The sequence below is a fragment of the Tigriopus californicus genome, chromosome 10 (genome assembly GCF_007210705.1).
Source record: "Tigriopus californicus strain San Diego chromosome 10, Tcal_SD_v2.1, whole genome shotgun sequence".
Classification (NCBI taxonomy): Eukaryota; Metazoa; Arthropoda; class Copepoda; order Harpacticoida; family Harpacticidae; genus Tigriopus; species Tigriopus californicus.
Window position 1 is genome coordinate 4916344 of NC_081449.1, and position 18003 is coordinate 4934346.

Genomic DNA, 18003 nt, shown 5'->3' on the forward strand with positions numbered 1-18003 from the left:
GATTCACATTCTCTTGATTCGAGCAATACATGCCTTTTGATTTTGAAAACGCCTCGTACGTACTGAGATCCATCATGGATTTCTAGACGCTGGATGTCGGACGACCGACCACTCGGTTGGTTAAACAGTAAAATAAACCGGTTTGTAATCAATTACCAGGAGACCATCCATGTACTGTTTTACCAGCCAAGTGGTCGGACGTCCGACATCCAGTGTCTAGAAATCTATGGCTCCATAAAGGAAGTAAGACTGGAGAAAAAAGGGAGGAGGCCACCAAGATGTATTTCTGGGTCTGCTCAACTCCCTAAGTGTTCAGGCATATAATAACCAGGGCAATTGGTTGAAGGTTAACATCTTATTTTGGAATCAGCCAAAGAGGACAAGTCGGTCAACAAAATGTAACAACAATTAAGAAAACACGTAAAAGCCCAGTTCTTCAAAAGACGTCTTATTGTAGTTCGTAGGGTTGAGTCTCATCCGGAATGCGAAGTCAGCCGTCCCATCTTCCAAACAGATTTTCCAATAAGCAGTGTCAAAGTCAGTATTGTATTGGTTCTACGTCTGAATTGGGTTTAACTTGGGTTAGCCAATGACCGAATGTGAACAAGTTGTGCCAAGTCCATTGTTCGGCTTCCATTTTGCTAGGGTTCCCATGTCATGCTTACACGAATAAAAGTAGTTCGTTATGATCAAGGCTATGATGTTCAGCCCTGTTCGAGAAAGTCCGTCTGGTCAGTTGTCAGTTCCGAGTTCCGAGTTCCGAGTTCCGAATCGAGTTGTCAGAAGTCACGCTAAGCAAACGAAAATGGGAAGAAAAGGTGTTTATTTCATCGTCGTTCAATTCAAGGCATCCACCCACCTGACGGTGTGGACACGTAAAAAAGTGATTAAATGGTGATCATTATCATCATAAAAAACCGTGTAAGAAGGTGAATTTGATGAGCTGTTGGGACGCACAGAGGGAGGGCAAAGGGGGGGAAGGGGGATTGATGTTAGCTTGTACTATGTATAGGTGTGCGTACATCGAATCAGGTGGTAAGACAATTAAGCGACCCAAAGAGAGTCCGACAGATATAACATAGATTGTTTACGGTGGTGGGCAATCTGAGGCACCATTCTTCGGGGCCAAAGATTGGCTGGTTGGTTGGCTGTCCCTATAATCGTTGGAGAATTGGAGAAAAGAATAAGTTCTCGCTTAGAACGGCTTCTTGCGAAGTGGCCAGGTCACTATTCAGCAGTACTCACTAATAATGAAAATTGTGCCTTCACCCGAAATCCATTAGCGAGATGCCTCATTTCTCGAGGCATTTCGAGATCCTCGGAATTGATTGATCAAGAAATGTCTGACGAGGATCGATTAATCACCAAACTCGTGCTAGTTACGTAAAGGAACTCCTTCTTGAGATTTGCTTTTTTTTTCTTCTTTCAGTTACTAAATAACGAAGTAACCCACTCATTTTAGACCAGCATCGTGCTTGATCTTGGCACAGGCATTTTTAGTATTTTCATCCTCATCATGGATGTTGTACGTTGTACCTGGTCTCATTTGCTTTTTCGGACAAGACATGACGGGTTCTCAAATCGTTGTTTTTTCTTGTCTTTGTTCCGAAGTTTTTCTCGTGAACGAAATTGATGCACTCTGTTGAAGGAGAGCATTGTTGTTTGAATACCTGATAACGTTTTGACGCCCACCAAATCGAAAGAAAAATACCTTGTTCGTTGCTCGTACCTCGTTCCTACCTTTGGCCATGAGAAGTTAGGAAAACAAAAGGAAAGTTCACTTTTCATTTCTGCCACATCCCAATGCTCCGGCCAGCCACACACACGAAGAAACACTCACATTTTCACCCGCCTCTAAAATGAGTGAAGAAACTAGTACCATACAAGTGAGGCATAAAGTTTCTATCTGGATTAAATACACCGCGTTAGAGGAATGGACGATCAAGTTTTCGATTATTTATGATCTTTGTGGCGATTTTAAGTTGATTCCCCATTCATCTCAAGAGACTTGAATAGTTTGTTTGGGGAGAGACTCGAACCACAGAGCCTCCTTTACAATGAGTTCTTGGCTCTTATATCACTTGATTATTTTACGTACATGAAACATGCCTAACACAAGTTTTGCTCTTGTGGAAAAATGTCATTGAACGAGAATACACCTTGGTACACAATATCTGCATATTTCACCGGTGTCTGTGTTTGAATACTTGATGAACCCAATTCGTTCAATTTCCCGAACAAATGCCGCCACAAATCGGATGTTTCAAGAATTCTCATTCAATCCGTCTCCAATCCAATCTCACATAACGGAAGGAATTCCAAATTTAGGCCAATCCTAAAACCCTTTTCTGAGCACAAACTCCAGCCTCTTTATTCCATACTACTCTTTACTACAGCCTCTATTTCCCGTATTTTCGGCAAATAGTGAAGCCGAACAACTAGAGCGGCTGAAACAAGCTCAAAAATGCCGGAATCAGAGTCTCCTTTGACTCATCCATCTTACCCCAAACGCGTGTTTCTCGCCCTTTTGTTTGAACTTACGTAGTACTAGAATTGAATGCATAAGAAAAGGCAATAGGCACTCCTCTGGATAATGGATATTATCACTATTGAAGTTGGCCAATGTTGGTTTGGCCGAGTCCTTGCCGCTCGCCGGATCACTTATTAGCGGTATGCCATCAAAGCGATAAATTAGGTCGAACCATTTCGCGGTCTTCAAAGTAATGGCCTTCCCTTCATGTCCCAGGATTTCTGAGGAACAGCTATGCTGTGTGTGTGTTTGTGCGTTTGTGCCGAGAATCCAGAGTAGTCTGGAAATTGCCACTTTGCTCACCATGAAGGAGGTTGGAGTTGCAATGGGAATCCCGAATAGTCGAGAGAACCATTTATTTCCGATCATCTAATTTCTCCATTCCTCCTCTGGTGAATGAATGCACGTGCTTATGGTAGATGCATATTCGAAGATGGAATGGGCTCTAAAAAGGATCAATACGAGCATTGCACTCGAAGGAACACGCTTAATGATCCAATGACGTTTACTCCTACAAGTATGGACTTATATAGTGTATACCTACACACGTCTGGTACATTACCGAGGGTTTGAACACCTTCATTAATCAAGCGCTTTGCCATCTTCAACATGTATTTGTGCATCTCGTGGCATTGGTTTGGATAATGATTCAAGGATTCACTGAATGACTTGCATTAGTAGACGTAGTTCTTGTTGGCTCACAAAAGCGTTCAATTTATGGACAGCAATGTGAAATCGTTGAGGTTTGTTCGAGTTAGCTTAACATTTTTGTCATGAAAAATCTTAACAGTTTTTTTGGTCAAAAAAATCCATGTTTCAGCGTCTTTCACGCTGTTAAGCCACCCATGATAAGTTCAAACATATGTTAATTACTTTGATATCTTGATTGCATTTTTGGCTTATAAATGCACGATTTTCAATGTTTGACGTGATTTTTTCCGAAGGCGGGATTCGAACCCACGCCGTCTGGAGAACCTTGTTGTGTCTCTATCGGGTACATTGGAGCACTTTTTGTAAACATGTAATTTGTGGATATTTTCGACCAAATACCAAGTACTTTTTCCGATTTTTATACTGACACAAGGAAATGAAATTCCCTCCAAGTCAAAATTCATAGAAATATTTAGTCACACAAAGAGTACGAATATGCCGCTCTAGTTCACCTTTTGAACCAAGGGCTGGCCTGGGATTCAATTTATGTGCCATTAGTTCATAAAACTTGGCATTTGATGCATGCAAAGGTGATATTTGATCAAATAGATCAATAAAGCAAACAAAATATTGAAAATCAGATGTTTTGGACGGCGGCTCAAACCTTTAAACTTGTTATGTAAACCTCTTTGATTTACATCCCAAATGGTTTTTTTAATCGCGCTGCACAATGCTAAAAACCATATTAAGAATCATACCCAATTATTTTGTTTATTGATGGGCTTCCTCTTGGCATTTGTAAAAAAACATAACTGGATTAATTACTTTTTCGATATATGAGGTATAGTCTTATTGCTTCATTTTTAATCTGTAATTAGTCCCTTATAATAACTTGGGCGTACTATTTGAAATTAAAACACAAACAAAATAGACCTTACATTGATTTCATTAGTTTTTACAATTTCACAACTTCACACTGTTAATAGTTACTTTACTTAGAATCGACGTATGATGATGTGCAAATAAATACTTGTAATTGAATTGGCAGAGATAAGTGGATGGTTGGATTCAAAGCTTTGGAAGTCAAGGGAAGAAGGCGAATAGAAATGGACAATTGAACATGGTCTTCTAAAAGGGTCATAACTCACGGTACAAGAATGCATCAATGAACCCGAGGGTGATCCAAGAGATGTGCGGGAATTCGACAATAGATGCACATATATTCAAGATCCTCTCTGATGGATCCAGCTTAACATAATTCCTGATTTCAGGACGGGAATGCCGAGCGAGAGCCCAAATCAAATCCAGGGGGACAGACAGATCCGTCTGGCGAGGATTCCAATTTGGCCAATGCTAGACGAAAGGGGAATCTGTTGGAAGGCCAGCGGTTGGTGTCGATTTTACGATGCATTTATCACTTTATGACTCCTTCAACACGGTTGTACATCGCCTTCTGACGTGGCGGTGGGGTCATTTCGTCTTATATATAGGCCACATTAAATTGCCCTATTGTGGGCTTGGTTGGAATTCGGACGGCGGGGAATGCAGATTGTGCATTTTCATCCATCCAACCAACATCTTGCGTTCTTTCCCTCTTATTTTCATGCTCGAGCGTGTTGTAATATATCACTTTAGGGGGAAAAGAAACAAAGATCTAGGGAATCTCCCGAACCCCGTGTCTTTCTGTAACTTAGGGTTGAGTTAAGGTTTGAGCCTTAAGGGAAAAATGCCGGAATGATGGGATTAAGTCATTCTCAGCTTGCTTTGACTGAACCTCTTTTCAAGTTGTGTTTACAACAAAGAGACATTGACAAAGTCGGCCAAACTCAAGTGACCTCCGGGCACTCCGAAATGCAATTGGAAATGGATATGAAATATTCTCCCCTTAAACAAACCGAGGAATCTTGATGAAGTCTAGATGGAGAATGAATTCTCAGCATTTCTGCTCTCCAAAGACAAGCGGCGGCCAAAATTGGCAAGATTGAGCACGAGTTTTTTCTCTTCAATTCCTCCGAAAAAAAGCAGGTCCATAGCAATCTTTTAAAATGTTAATTCACGCTGATTGGGACTGCAGTTGGAGGGGCTCAATCTGAGCATCGAGTGATCACATCCAATAAGCAAACTGGAGATGCTTGCTTTCATCATGGGTACTCCTTATCTTTCAAGACTCATTACGGAATATTCCAGGCACGATTTCTTCACCAAAGTTGGAGGTGCACAATCTGAGGCATCAGCATTCTCGTCTATTCTCGTGATGTCTGTTGCCATTAAGATCATCCGGAATCACTTGTAATGAATACCATCACTAAAGCGAGTTGGGAATTATTTTCTCATGACCAACTTCCTCACCCATTTGCTCATGAGGAAAACAATCTCTGTCCTCGATCTTTTTTTAGGAACGATCATTTGAACAAAGTCCCAGAATGACTTCAGAATCTTCATTGAAATTGCTTAGCTATGAATGTAGTAAAAGGTAATCCGGTATTCTGATGTCAAAAGAAGTCGTTAGATATTAAAAGTTCGGTAATATTTTCATTGGTGTCTCTTTAGTTTATTTCCAATTTCTTTCTTAATCCACCGGATGTTTGAGATTCTTTCCAAGAGGTATTTATTTCTTGGTAATGGCTTGTCTTTCCACAAAACAATTCCAAGAGGTTGGCATTTTTTTCACCTTACTTTCAACGCACTCGTTAAGGCGAAGTGCATGAATCACTCACTTGTCATAAAAATGTGAACGAGATGAGGACTTGGTTCAAGATGTTGTGCATTTCAAAGTATCCCACGATTATGCCATTTCACAAACACCTCCAGCCTATTGAAAGAGAAAAGGAAACGGAGAGCAAGTATATTTATTTGATTGTTCGTCCCTTCTTCATTTGCATTCAGAAGCGAAGAGCTCAAGAAAAAATGGCACTCAGAATTGCATTGTCGTTGAGACTCTCCGGAAAGTCCATTTGAACGGCTTACCGGTCGACTTCTCTCCGTTGAAGCAAAGGAAAAAGCCGGACAGGGACCGGGCGCTCGCTCTTATCTCTAACCGCGAATGCGCGCTCAAACCCGGTTTGGCCGAACAAGATTTTTTCGTCTTCGTCTTTCCGAGTGCCTCTTCGTCGTGCTGCCAATGAGATTAGCTCAGTTTCTCACACAGGTCCAAGGAAGAGGGGGCTCGGGAGATTTGGACTTCCATCACGATGTTTTCCATGTTGCCCTCGTCCGAGATGTTCACCATATTTAACCCTAATAACTTGCCAAAGACAGTGATTTCCGGTCAGTCCAATGAACTTGGCCTCGATTTGGAGGGCCAAGTGACGGAGTCCGATCAAGTGTTGGCCAAATCTGGTTGTGATCGAGTGCTTCTTCTATCCGAAGGAGCGGCTGTCCTCAATGATCTCGATCTGAGTCAGATCCACCAAGATAGTCTTGGCAGCAACCTGGAAATGTTCCCGAGCCTCGTGGGACAAGATCAATCTCCAACATCGTCATCCTCGGCCACTTCCAATGAAGGATCTGTGTGGTCGGATGAAGATCGCGACGAGGATGATATTGCAAATATTCTGAACCTCAATTACACGGACTTGACTTATTTCAACGAGAGCATTCTGTTCAGTGCCAAAGAGACTGATTTGGTTGAGGAGGTGGTGAGCCAGCAGACTGACATGAGAGTGGACCCGTCGCCACCAAAAGGTGAGAACGCAACGGCGAGTCCGAAACCGATTCATCCGAAGATCTCGAGAGACCCTCAGACCAAATTGTATCACTGCCCACATTGTGACAAGTCCTTCCAATACAGTAGCCGCCTCCAGAGACATTTGAGTGCCCACGAGGAGAAGAAATTCCACTGCCACATCTGTGATAAATATTTTAGTCGATCTGATGTCCTCAGCAACCACTTAAGCAAGGTCCACCAACAATGGAGCCCTCCGAACAAGTCTCCGTCGTCATCGTCCCTCGTGGAGTCCTCGGCCACCACCAAAATGGCGGAACTCTACCCGTGTCACATTTGTGAGGCAAAGCTCAGTTCCAAGTTCCATTTGAACCGGCATCTCAAGTCACACGAGAACAAAGTGGGCGCATTCACGTGCAATTTCTGCGGCAAAAGTTTTGACGTGAAACATAAATTCCAAAGACACATGCGACTCCATCTGAGTGAGAAAAAGTTCAAATGCCATGTGTGCCATATGAGTTTCTTGCAAAGGGAATTCTTGTCCCGGCATTTGCTTACGCACTCGGGCGAGAATCCGTTCAAGTGCAATCAATGCGGGAAAGGTTTCAATCAGCTGATCAACTTGAAGCAGCACATTGAGCGATTACATTCCTCGGATGCCTCCAAAAAGACGCACAAGTGCTCGCATTGTGAAAAGCGTTTCTACACCTCGCCCGAGCTGAAGAACCATCTTCTGTATCATGTGGATACTCGCATGTTCCATTGTTCCACGTGCGAATCGTCATTCGTGGAGAAACGCCATCTCGACCGTCACATTCGACGCATGCACTCGAAAATCAAAAACTACTTCTGCAACCACTGTTCAAAGGCATTCTATGAAAAGTACGAACTCAACCACCACAAAAAATCTTGCCAATGAACTAGCCAGATTTTGTCCGTTAGGCCTAAATTGAGAAGAAATACAAATTACCTCACCCGTGTTCCATAAACAATGTTCCCAGAATCTCTCAACGTTCCATTTCTTTCGTGTTCTTTTCTGAGTCTTACCACATGAAGAGCAATCGCATCCTATACTATACGTAGGTGGCGTTGGCTCAATGTTAAAGCATTTGTTCCCCTTTTCCTATCCCATCCATTGGAGGACAACCCACGTTGACTTAGAATAACAGAGTTGCCATTGGATTCACTCTTCTCCTCGCTCGCCACTCTTTCAGTATTTTACAATCCCACTTAGTCTTGGGCTCATTTTTTCCATCCGCCTAAAGAGCCTGGACGACTGGCAACCGAGGGGAGAAAGGCAGCAGAGCATGTAATTTTCCAGAAAATTAGACACTTGAGCTCCGCGTGTCCTTCAAAAGCTTACCCCTACTCACACAGGGTGTACTGTGTATTTATACATGATGCAAGGGAACCTAATCACAAAAATAAGACATGTTTCTATTTTTTCGAGTGCGCTTCTCGGATCAAAACTCAAGTTTTGCTCATGACGCTATTTGAACATAGGTTAATGGAGATTTCGCTTTGCGTTAGTTCATGATTTCAATGACGTTTCAGTGAGGGCCTCTTAGCGGCCCTATCAGAGACTGGGAAAAAATATTTGCACTTGCACGCAAAATGCATCTCTACATTCTCATCACATCAGTGGCCCATTCAAGTTCGAGAGGCCTTTTTTATTTTTCCCCGAGTGACTGAGAAACGTGGGGAAACACTGAAATCCATTAGCAGAGTTTGAATGCTCTTGCCAAAATGAGCAACACTCAAGGAAACGATTGCAAAACCCACAAAGGAAACGAGAAATTAAGCGATGTCTCTTCTTTTTTATTTGCCAAAAAAGAGTGCAAATTTGACTGGACTACCTTCGGGCTTAACCACATCTTCCCAATCTTTTAGGGCAATGTTCGCTCCAGGTTTCAACCAAAAAATGTTCCAGATCAGCGTGAACAACAGTTGTTTATGCATTTCACGTCAACAATCAACGCACAAGCTTATTTTTTTAAAGAATCATTTCAGCGCTCATAGAGCTCAAGTGTGCGAGTAGTTTTTCTAGAATTAATTAACAGCCTTAAAAAAGTCTTTTTTTTTCAAAGACGGACAAAACAGCCAACGATTTTTCGTTCTTACGCCTTAAAAGCTAGTTATTTCGGTCTGCACGAACAAGATGATACATTTGAATAAGAAAAGACGCCACAAAAAGAGAGATGCGCAGTTGTCATCCCATGCAGATTGGCATAACTGCTGGTCAAGCCAAGAAATACTTTGCTGCTGTTGTTGCTATTGTTGTTGTTGTGGTGGTGGATGTTGTTTCCATCCATTGAAACCAAAGGAAGCTCAAACCTCTCTTTGTCAAGCGATGGTTTAACAAGCACAAAAAACATGACAGATCCTCGCAAGATTATCGTCGATACGAAGAAGTTGTTCTTGGCACCTAGCTTCGGCTCGATTGTGCCCTAGGCGGGTCATGATTCACGGACGGCCAACAACGGATTGCTAATGGACATAGAAGTTCTGGAATATCTTACTCGAAACAGAGAAAGAGCCCGTCCGAACAGTGCAGCATTTCAGGTAGGTACTTCTTACTACTTAGTCGTTTGCAAATACAGTTACATTGACTTGGTTGATTTGTGGTTTAGATCCCGGGTTAGAGGGTGACCTCGTGAGATAACGTTACCTTAGGTTGGGCCTGACTTTGATCACATGTAATTTCGACTAACTGAAGAGGAAACTCATTGAAGGATCGCATGAGAAAATTCAAGACATCTCGGGATCAAGGTTCAAACTAGAGATGTACCGACTGATGACTGTTGAAGAAATCAGAGCTATTTTCTTTGCCAGAGCGCTAAGACATTATCTATTCGTTTATTGCTAGTTTCTTGACAACCTTGGCAAGATGCACAGACCCCAAGTCGGGTTTCGGGTCCGAGCCAACTGGACATCACTACTGAGATGTACACTTTTATTTTCATAACCTCTCATAAATTAATCAAGGTGATGAAAACTCCAAGAGTGCTAACTAAAAATTTAGATCCAGTCTAATTGAAAAGTGCATCAACCTTCAAGCGTGGTTTTCATATCCGGACAAAAGTTACCCGTAACCTTTGAAAACACCTCCACGCCAAAGATCACACAATAATTCCTTTTCTCACGTGTGTTCGTGTCGTCAGAAACGCATCAGGTCTTGAACCTGACTCATCACTTCCCGAGCCAAAACCAACCTGAATTTTGACATCTAAACCATGATTCGAGCATAACTTAATTGAAAACCACAGATCCTCAAAATTGCCAACTATTTCACAAGTAGACGAAACGTTGACGTTGTTGTAATGAGCTTTACGGGAGACCAACATTACAACTCGAAATGGAGTTCAACGAGACAGAGTCTTTTACCCTGTTGGCCTCACTTGGCTGAATGGCAACTTTTTTCCTACTGCCATTAGAAACTCACCACGAGAACCATGGGTGGCCATAATTGTATTTAAATTCAAGCATTGCTTGATGACCTAAGCCTGGAAAGTCGACCATGGATCCCAATCTGGCAAGGGCAACAGGCTTTTGACTCGGGAATGTTCGAAGCACGTTGGCCCTCGTGGTTGGACTGTCCCAATTGCATAGGTTAAGAAAGTCATTTTCTTGATGAATGAGCATGTGGGTTTCTCGTAAAATTATACCAATGCCGTCATTCTGGTCGTCGCAGTTAGGCCGACCAAAATCGGAACCCGCCAAGCTCAGGTCCCAAAGTAAACCATTCCAATGAAAAGAGGTTTTTTTTGTGTGGCACTTGCACTCCCTCTGTGCGCTGGGAAATCGCTTTCAGAGGTTCTCACATGGACGAGAATAGAGGTCCTCCCAACACCTCGGCATAAGAATGTTATGATTGCGGAGGGCATCGCTTCGACCTGAATATCCTACGCGGGAAAATTAGCATTTGCCGTTTGCTTTGTGACTCAATTGTTATTGCTAGCTCGCGACAATGCCATCCCAGCCAAAAGGGTTTCCTAACCTCACATGGCATTACCCGAACAAGAAAAAGACACACTTTCCAACATTCGAATGTGGTGTAAATCTCCATACACGTCGAGGACACCGATGCACCGCATACCTCCCTAAAAGTCCGTGTCCTAGCATTTTTAGGTGACATGGGATATTTTTGGCTTCCCATTGGGTCATATCATCCCATTCATATGACGTTGGCATATATTCAACACAGGGTGATACATACTCATTGGGACCTGGCTGGTAGCTGTTTCTATGGGCACAAACAAAAGTAGACTCCAGAATATGAGATATTTCGGGATTGGAGCAAAAAGAGCTCATTCAACATGGTCTCGCTCCAATTTAAGCGATTCAAGTGCTTGGAACCTTTTTTAGTCCAATCGACAACGGCTAAGTTTCTTTCGCTCTTTCTTGGTCTGAAGTCGTGAATTTGGTATCCAGGAAGAAGCATCACGCACAAAGAGTGCTTTTGTACGGGAAAAAAACTGAGCACAAGATCCAAACCCTATCATCTTCACCAAAGAAAATGCTAGAGGAGTAACTTCAGTACAGTTTAGCTTCTTTCATTTCATAAAGGTTTGTTTTATCTTATGGGCAGTGCTTGTCAGGGTTGGTCGCCAAGTGTCATATGTATTGGAATTTCGACTATACCTATATATATGATGCTCATTGGTATTTTTCGATCCTCTGAAAAGCGAACCATCAGAAAGATATCGAAAAACACAGGAGCCCACTTTGAGCCTTAAGCATGGAGGAAAAGATGTTCATATTGGCACGAACACTTTGATCCAACATTAACGGATGAAGATTGAGGAAAACAATGTTCCTTCGGTTACGTTTCAATGAACCTGAAATCCACTACCAACAGACTCTAGGATAATCTGTGATAATGCCGCTCCTGATGGTTTGGTTAGAACCTCAAATTAAGAGAGCGAGAATATGCAATTTGACACCCTTTAGTGGAATTCCAGGTCTTCCATGTGTGCTTCACAGAGCATACTTAACAGGGGGATGCGAGCTTTGATGAAGGTCGTTATGGGATTTGAATCTTGGAAGGAAAAAAAGAAGATTAATAAGTGACAGAAGCCAAATCAACTTCTCCGCCAAGTGAGAGTAGTTCGTGGTGGGGCTACCTCATGGTCACGATTTATGAAAATCAGTAGAGCTGGCTGGTATGGGGAAAGTAGGATATGCAGCTAAGATTTCGTTCGTATCCTTCCGTTTGGGATGGAATGTCTACGTAAATCGGGTTTTAATGGAGGCGCAGGAATAGGGAAATTCGAAAATTTCGTTTCAGTTTTCGGGCAATTAGTTGTAGCCAAGAAAACAGCAAAGGTCACTTCGGTTGCATGATTTCCAGGTTTTTCGAAGACCATAGTGGGTCAGCGACCATTTTGATTGAGATCATGACACATCAATCTTAGGTTTGGATGAGCAAAGGCCTACCGCGGGGGAGTTCGGGCCAACAGAGATAATAGGAAGGATTGCTATGTATGCCTCCTTGATACATCCGTGGCCGGACTACATAGGGTGGGAGATCAAGTCGTTCTTATTAGACATCGAATATTCAGGATGCCTTACTCTTTTCCAGTTGCCAACTAAAGAGTACAAAAATGAAAAAGTCAACATGAAATAAAAATGTACCGGTAATTGTTACTTTGAGAATTCATCTTCTTCTCCATAGGGCGAGTCATTCTCGTTTTCGACTTGTATTGTGGAGAGCTTAAGGGTAAACAATCCGCCCTTTGGTGTGTTCATTCACTTATTTGGATACACATAGCTTCACCATTACACGAGCATTCATTGAGTATGCAGTCCGTCTACGCGAGGGGGAAAAAGATCCATTTTAGGGGATGAGTTGTCAGTTTTCACCCGTAATGTTGCCTAACTCTCATGGATTCCTCCATCTCAGATTTGCTCTCCTCTTCCTTGTTATTCCCCTTTTTCCTTTGCCCGGCACGGGAATTCAACCTCCGGGATACCGATTTCCTCCCACCAAAGATGTATTTAAAACGTTGACACCTTTTAAAGCAGAAGTTTGAAAGTTCAAAATTATATCGAGATATGGGAGATTGTTCCAGGAGAGAGAGAAGTCGTAAAATGAAGAGCAATCAACACGTTGAGAGTATTACACATCTGTGATCTGTCAGCTGGATTTCAGTGTACGGAAGTTAAGATTAGGGCTCGAAATCATTAATCTTTGAGTAGGCAAACAGGTGCAGAAGGAGATGGATTCATCCAGCCCTGCCTTACGTTGAAGGATCTTTCCAAATAGGATGACACCCAACCTTTAGCAGCCAAATGTGTTTTCTTGTATTCCAATTCACTGTCAGATTTTCTTTTGAAAAGATGGAAACGAAGAGAAAAATGACCCCTTGAGGCCATGACAGATGCAAAGCTGAGAATGAGGTCTTTCAGCATGATATTTTGCCCTAAGTATGACCTCCAGGGTAAACCAATGTCACACGAACGACCTGACTTCAAGTCCAAAAGGCATTCACAAATACCTTTACCTCCCTGGTGGCCAATTTTCTTCTACTCGGCCTCCGCAAAGGGGTTTATTGAAACCGAAGATTACTATCGTTGTGAGCCTTACTTTTCAATTATCCATGGTGATCAGACCATATTCTCAGTCGAATCCACCCATTGAGCCGTTCCAGGAGACAAATGGGCGTCAGCACATGAGGATATCTTGCTTTCTCAATCAAATGATTCCCATTCACATACCATCTTTAGACAACGCTAGCGTGGATAGCGCCAATTTTACTTGTTTATGGCACATTGCTTCAGGGTGACTATCATAAGCTGATTCGCCTTGAAGGAATACCATCGATTAGAAGCTCTTTGATTTCGAAACCAATAAGAGATAAGTTATGGTTATGTTCCGTTTTCAGGCGGGCCATGAAAGGTTGGCATTTTTGGAAACTCGACACCCGAGCACTTTCTTCTTTAGAATGAGCAAAAACTCATCGACGTCCATCCGCAAGACTCGCAGTGTGTAAGCGTACTTGAAGGTGGTGGGTTGCTAAGTTACTCTCGAGGGCTTGAACACTAAAGTTATCAGATAGAAACATTGCCCATAAATTGGCCTTATCTGGCGAATGTCATCTCAGAAGTTCCCCAATCGATGTCAAACGGTCTGCCGTCATCGTCTAGAAAGATTTGCCGAATTCGCCCGAGTCCTTCGCGCCCCTTAGCTTTGATCGTCAAAACTCACTGGTGTTCTATTCCGTGGGCAATTAGATAATTGATGGGTCTTTTCTGCGCCCTCTTCTCCTGGATAGGTTCTCGTCTGGCACCTCGGAAATTATCCCGTGATCTTCCAAGGGCCTCAAGACGAGGAGAATAAGTGAGTGAGCGACCAAACTCCGAGCACTCATGTGGCTTTTCGAATTGTCATGTAATGTATGGCAATAGTGGGCCACCAGACTAACTGACAGATCAGGGGAAACCTCCGAGCATTTTTTGCCCACTAATTCCCCATAAAAAGCGCCCTCTGCAGACCTGTGGGGTGAGGAAGGAAGACAAAAAAACGCACTTTTTGGAAGCTTCCACAGGTCCATCCAGCCGGGTATCGTTTTTCGCGTGTTATCCGATATCAAGAATTCGTTTCATTCTGCCTCGAGCCTTCCAAAAATGAACGTAGAGAGAGAGAGTGAGTGAGTCGCCTTTTAATGGGGATCTTCGATTTTACCACATTCTTGGTCCCCTGATGCATGACTCAAAAACACCCTCATCCAAGCGACTGTCAAAAAGATTGAAATCTTCGTCAGTCTGATCAACTCTCTTCCAATTTGAGATTGAAAATGTCAACCTGGGGGCAAATCATATTGCTTATTCCTAATTAAGCAAACGTGGAGATTTGTTTAGCTCTTTGGGTAACAAACCTGCCTGAGCTTTGGAATTCGTTCATGGACGAAAACCAATTTCAAACTGACTTTTTCGGTTAATTAGAACGTACCGCCTAGATAGATAAATTTCAAACTGACTTTTTCGGTTAATTAGAACGTACCGCCTAGATAGATAGATATTGGGGGGTTGTTCATCTATTCGGTGGATTTCATAAGTGTAACTTATCTCTAAAAATAGAGTGTTAGATTTACGTGGAAAGCTTTTGATAAGGAATAGTGATTGGCGTGATGGGCTTGACCATGATGGCTCATGACAGCCTAGTTTAAAGAAACTTTATTTTAGCCCTCAAAATTCCTGTCCTCAAAAGCATCAAGTTTATCAATTCAATCAGTTGATATCAAAAAGTTCGAAGACCGGCTTGTCACTTCATTTTTCCAAAAGTCATTTTTAAAGCTGGATAGAAAGGGGACTTTCACTGTCGGTCCACGACCATTTTTACCTTCTTTATGGCCAAGATGAGAAAGTGAGCCCATTGACCATTTCATTTTTCCATGATTCTTATTTGACTGTCGACATTTTCGGTCCGCTTTAATCCTATGCTAATCAGGATGATGTGAGGCTAGCGGTAGTGTTCTTTTGGTTAATCTTAAAGGACGAGCATTGCAATAGCAAAGGTGGTGATAGAGATCTCTTCGAGTAAGATCTCTTGCTTCAGTCATTTGACATGTTCATGGCGACTTCATACTTGATTGGCTCCAAAGAGCTCAAATTCTTTGTGTACTAGCGTCTAGTGGACGGCCATCCTCTGGGAAAACTTGAGCAATGGAAATAGTATTTATTTGCACTTTTAGGAGAGACTTATACTCTCTAACTGAAGCTCTGGTGAGAGAAATGGCAATCTCCAAAATCATTTAAATTCCATTAGTACTGCTACTCATAAATTGCAATGAGCATTGAGACATTGACAAAGATGCACTTCAAATGCAACAAAATGACAAAAATGCAAACAAGCATCATAAAAAATAATCTTAAAAAGGCTACAAAAGATTCTAGGAGAATATTTGTTTGGTGTCAAAAGTGCAAGACAGTTAAAATCCATACGAAGATCCATAAGAAGAATTGACTGATTCATTGCGACTCTTGGTCAATTGTCCTAAATTACTGAAATGTTTTTGATGTACCTTGAGTAAAACAGATTTCACGTTACTTCATGCTAACAGACTCCAATAACAGAATAATAACAAACAGAAACAAATAAAACCTACTCTCCTGAAATTTGTGATTCAAAACCTTTCAACTCCTGTGTACTGAACCGGAAAGGCAGCTTTTTAGCTTAAAGGGCCTTAGCTACGGCTCATATCTTTAGCAAAAGGAGGTACAGAAGCAAAGCAAAACTGCTTAACCGAGTGTCAAAGCGTGACCCTGCCTTTCTACGACTCGAACACAGGGTTGCTTCAAGATTCGTTCTTGATATTTGATTGCTCGCACGTAGTTATTTTTTCTCAAGTTGAGAACCCTAACTGAGGTCCTTCAAGCTAAATGGCCGATCCGCATGAGAAGCATATTGACGAAAATATCGACCTAGGAGCTCTCGGGTTATTAAAAGAAATAGTTTATTTCTATGTAGCTCCAACAGCTTTTTGTCGTAATTGAAACGCCGAAAAATCCAATAAGAACTCGCAATATTCAAAATTCACCTACATAGTTTATGCCAAACTCATGATTCAAGTACCCATATCGTACTTGTATTATTTATGTAATCTGATCAGATTGAATATCAACAATGGCAATTAAACTACTTGCCATTGCCCTGTGTGTGATAAAAGCCAACATGCTGTCCTTTTTGGTTCTCTTTTTGGGTGCCTACGGGCCCCACTCATCCTGAACAATGCAGCAAAAATTGGCTCATTTTTAACCAAGTTGATAAATGATAAACCATGGTTGAATTCACCTTTATCTCCAAGGTATAGATAACGTTTCTTGTGGACGTTTCATCTTCATCACGGAAAAAGTTCTTTATTGGATTGGATTTCCCATGCCAGTCAAGGTGAGCGGATTTTGGGTGGACAAAAATGGGGTCAGTGCCCAACAGACATATTTACCCAATGGGCCTGAAAGGCCTACTCGAGACTTTAAGGCCCGACAGGTCTGACAGAAGCAAAATAATTCATTTCCGAACCTTGGGCACGCACCTACAATTTCTGCAAAGAGCTTGTTTTTTGGCTCAGAGAATCCCCTTTTTTCCGGAGAAACGTAAACCTAATTGCTTTTGAAAATAAGTAGTAGTCCACCATGAGAAGGTGGTACTAGATTTTTGAACACAATTTGAAACGACAAATATGCAGGGACACGATTGAGTGTGCAATAAAATCAAATCTATAACTTCTAGTCAATGTGGATTATGTGATTAAGGCAAACTTTCTCACTCCTCTGGGAGAGATTGAGAGAACGTTTCCAAACTTGTTCCATCAGGGACCACCACTCTTTGATGTTCCGCGCCTCTGCCTCCGAAGTCTGTTCCAAACTCTATTATTTTCCTAATAGCCTTTTCCGAGCCATTGAGCTTCAACCTAATCAAAGTGACACAGGCTCTTGTTCCCAATCGCGGATTCCAGATGTGGTCACACTGCCCAACTCAATCCTGTTTATTTCTGGGCCCTCTTCCAGTAAAGAAAACCTTTCAAGTGTGACTCCACTAACAGGATTTGAAATATAGGAATAACATAGAAGGTCATGCATGGCTTAGCAAGGGGTTCTATCTCGCTCTGAAGAAATGTTGCCAGACGCTATTTCCGAAAAGTGTCCACGAGGAATTCAAACTTGAGTCAGGTATCACGATGATTGTGTCTGCGAAGTTTTCAATGAGAGTCATTGGCTTTTATTTGTCTACTCTCAAGAATGGCGTAACCCAAAGAAGTTCAGGGAACATCTCAATGCCAACTGTTTCTCGTTATATCCGAAGAGTGAACCAATCTTTCGAATCCCTTTTAGAGGCGTTTGAAGACCTCAAAACAAAACAGAAGCCACGTTTTCTTTTTTTTGAGAGGCACCAAACCTTGGACTTTAATCTAACCCCCTAATTTGAAAGCGCTCGAAAGATTATAAAAAGTTCCCCAAATGAGCACTGGGGATAACCTCAAAATTTTCAATACAATTTCATCGCAATTTTCATTTTTAAGGCTAATTTCTGAATAGGTACTCGCCTTTTAATATGATAAATGTTAAATCGTGCAAATAAAAAGAGTACTAAAAAGAAATTAAAACAGATCATTTTCGTCAGTGAATCATCGAAGCGATGAGAGAAACGAAATGGTGA

The 18003-nt window shown here is 42.0% G+C and overlaps 2 protein-coding genes across 4 annotated transcripts in view; one reads left to right on the forward strand and one right to left on the reverse strand.

Moving 5' to 3' along the window:
* Positions 1–13604, reverse strand: part of LOC131887883 (uncharacterized) — a 17020-nt gene extending 3416 nt beyond the window's left edge. For all 3 annotated transcript variants that reach the window (XM_059236609.1, XM_059236607.1, XM_059236606.1), the window contains exon 1: positions 13432–13604. The gene's annotated coding sequence lies outside the window, so the exon portion shown is untranslated. The remainder of the gene's footprint in view (positions 1–13431) is intronic.
* Positions 6265–7861, forward strand: LOC131887886 (zinc finger protein 501-like). The gene has a single exon (XM_059236612.1). The coding sequence runs from the start codon at positions 6373–6375 to the stop codon at positions 7762–7764; it is 1392 nt and encodes a 463-aa protein (XP_059092595.1). The 5' UTR covers positions 6265–6372; the 3' UTR covers positions 7765–7861.
* Positions 13605–18003: the final 4399 nt, after the last annotated feature.

Coding starts and splice junctions, on each gene's coding strand:
- LOC131887886 (XM_059236612.1), top strand. CDS start 6,373: ATGTTTTCCATGTTGCCCTCGTCCGAGATGTTCACCATATTTAACCCT.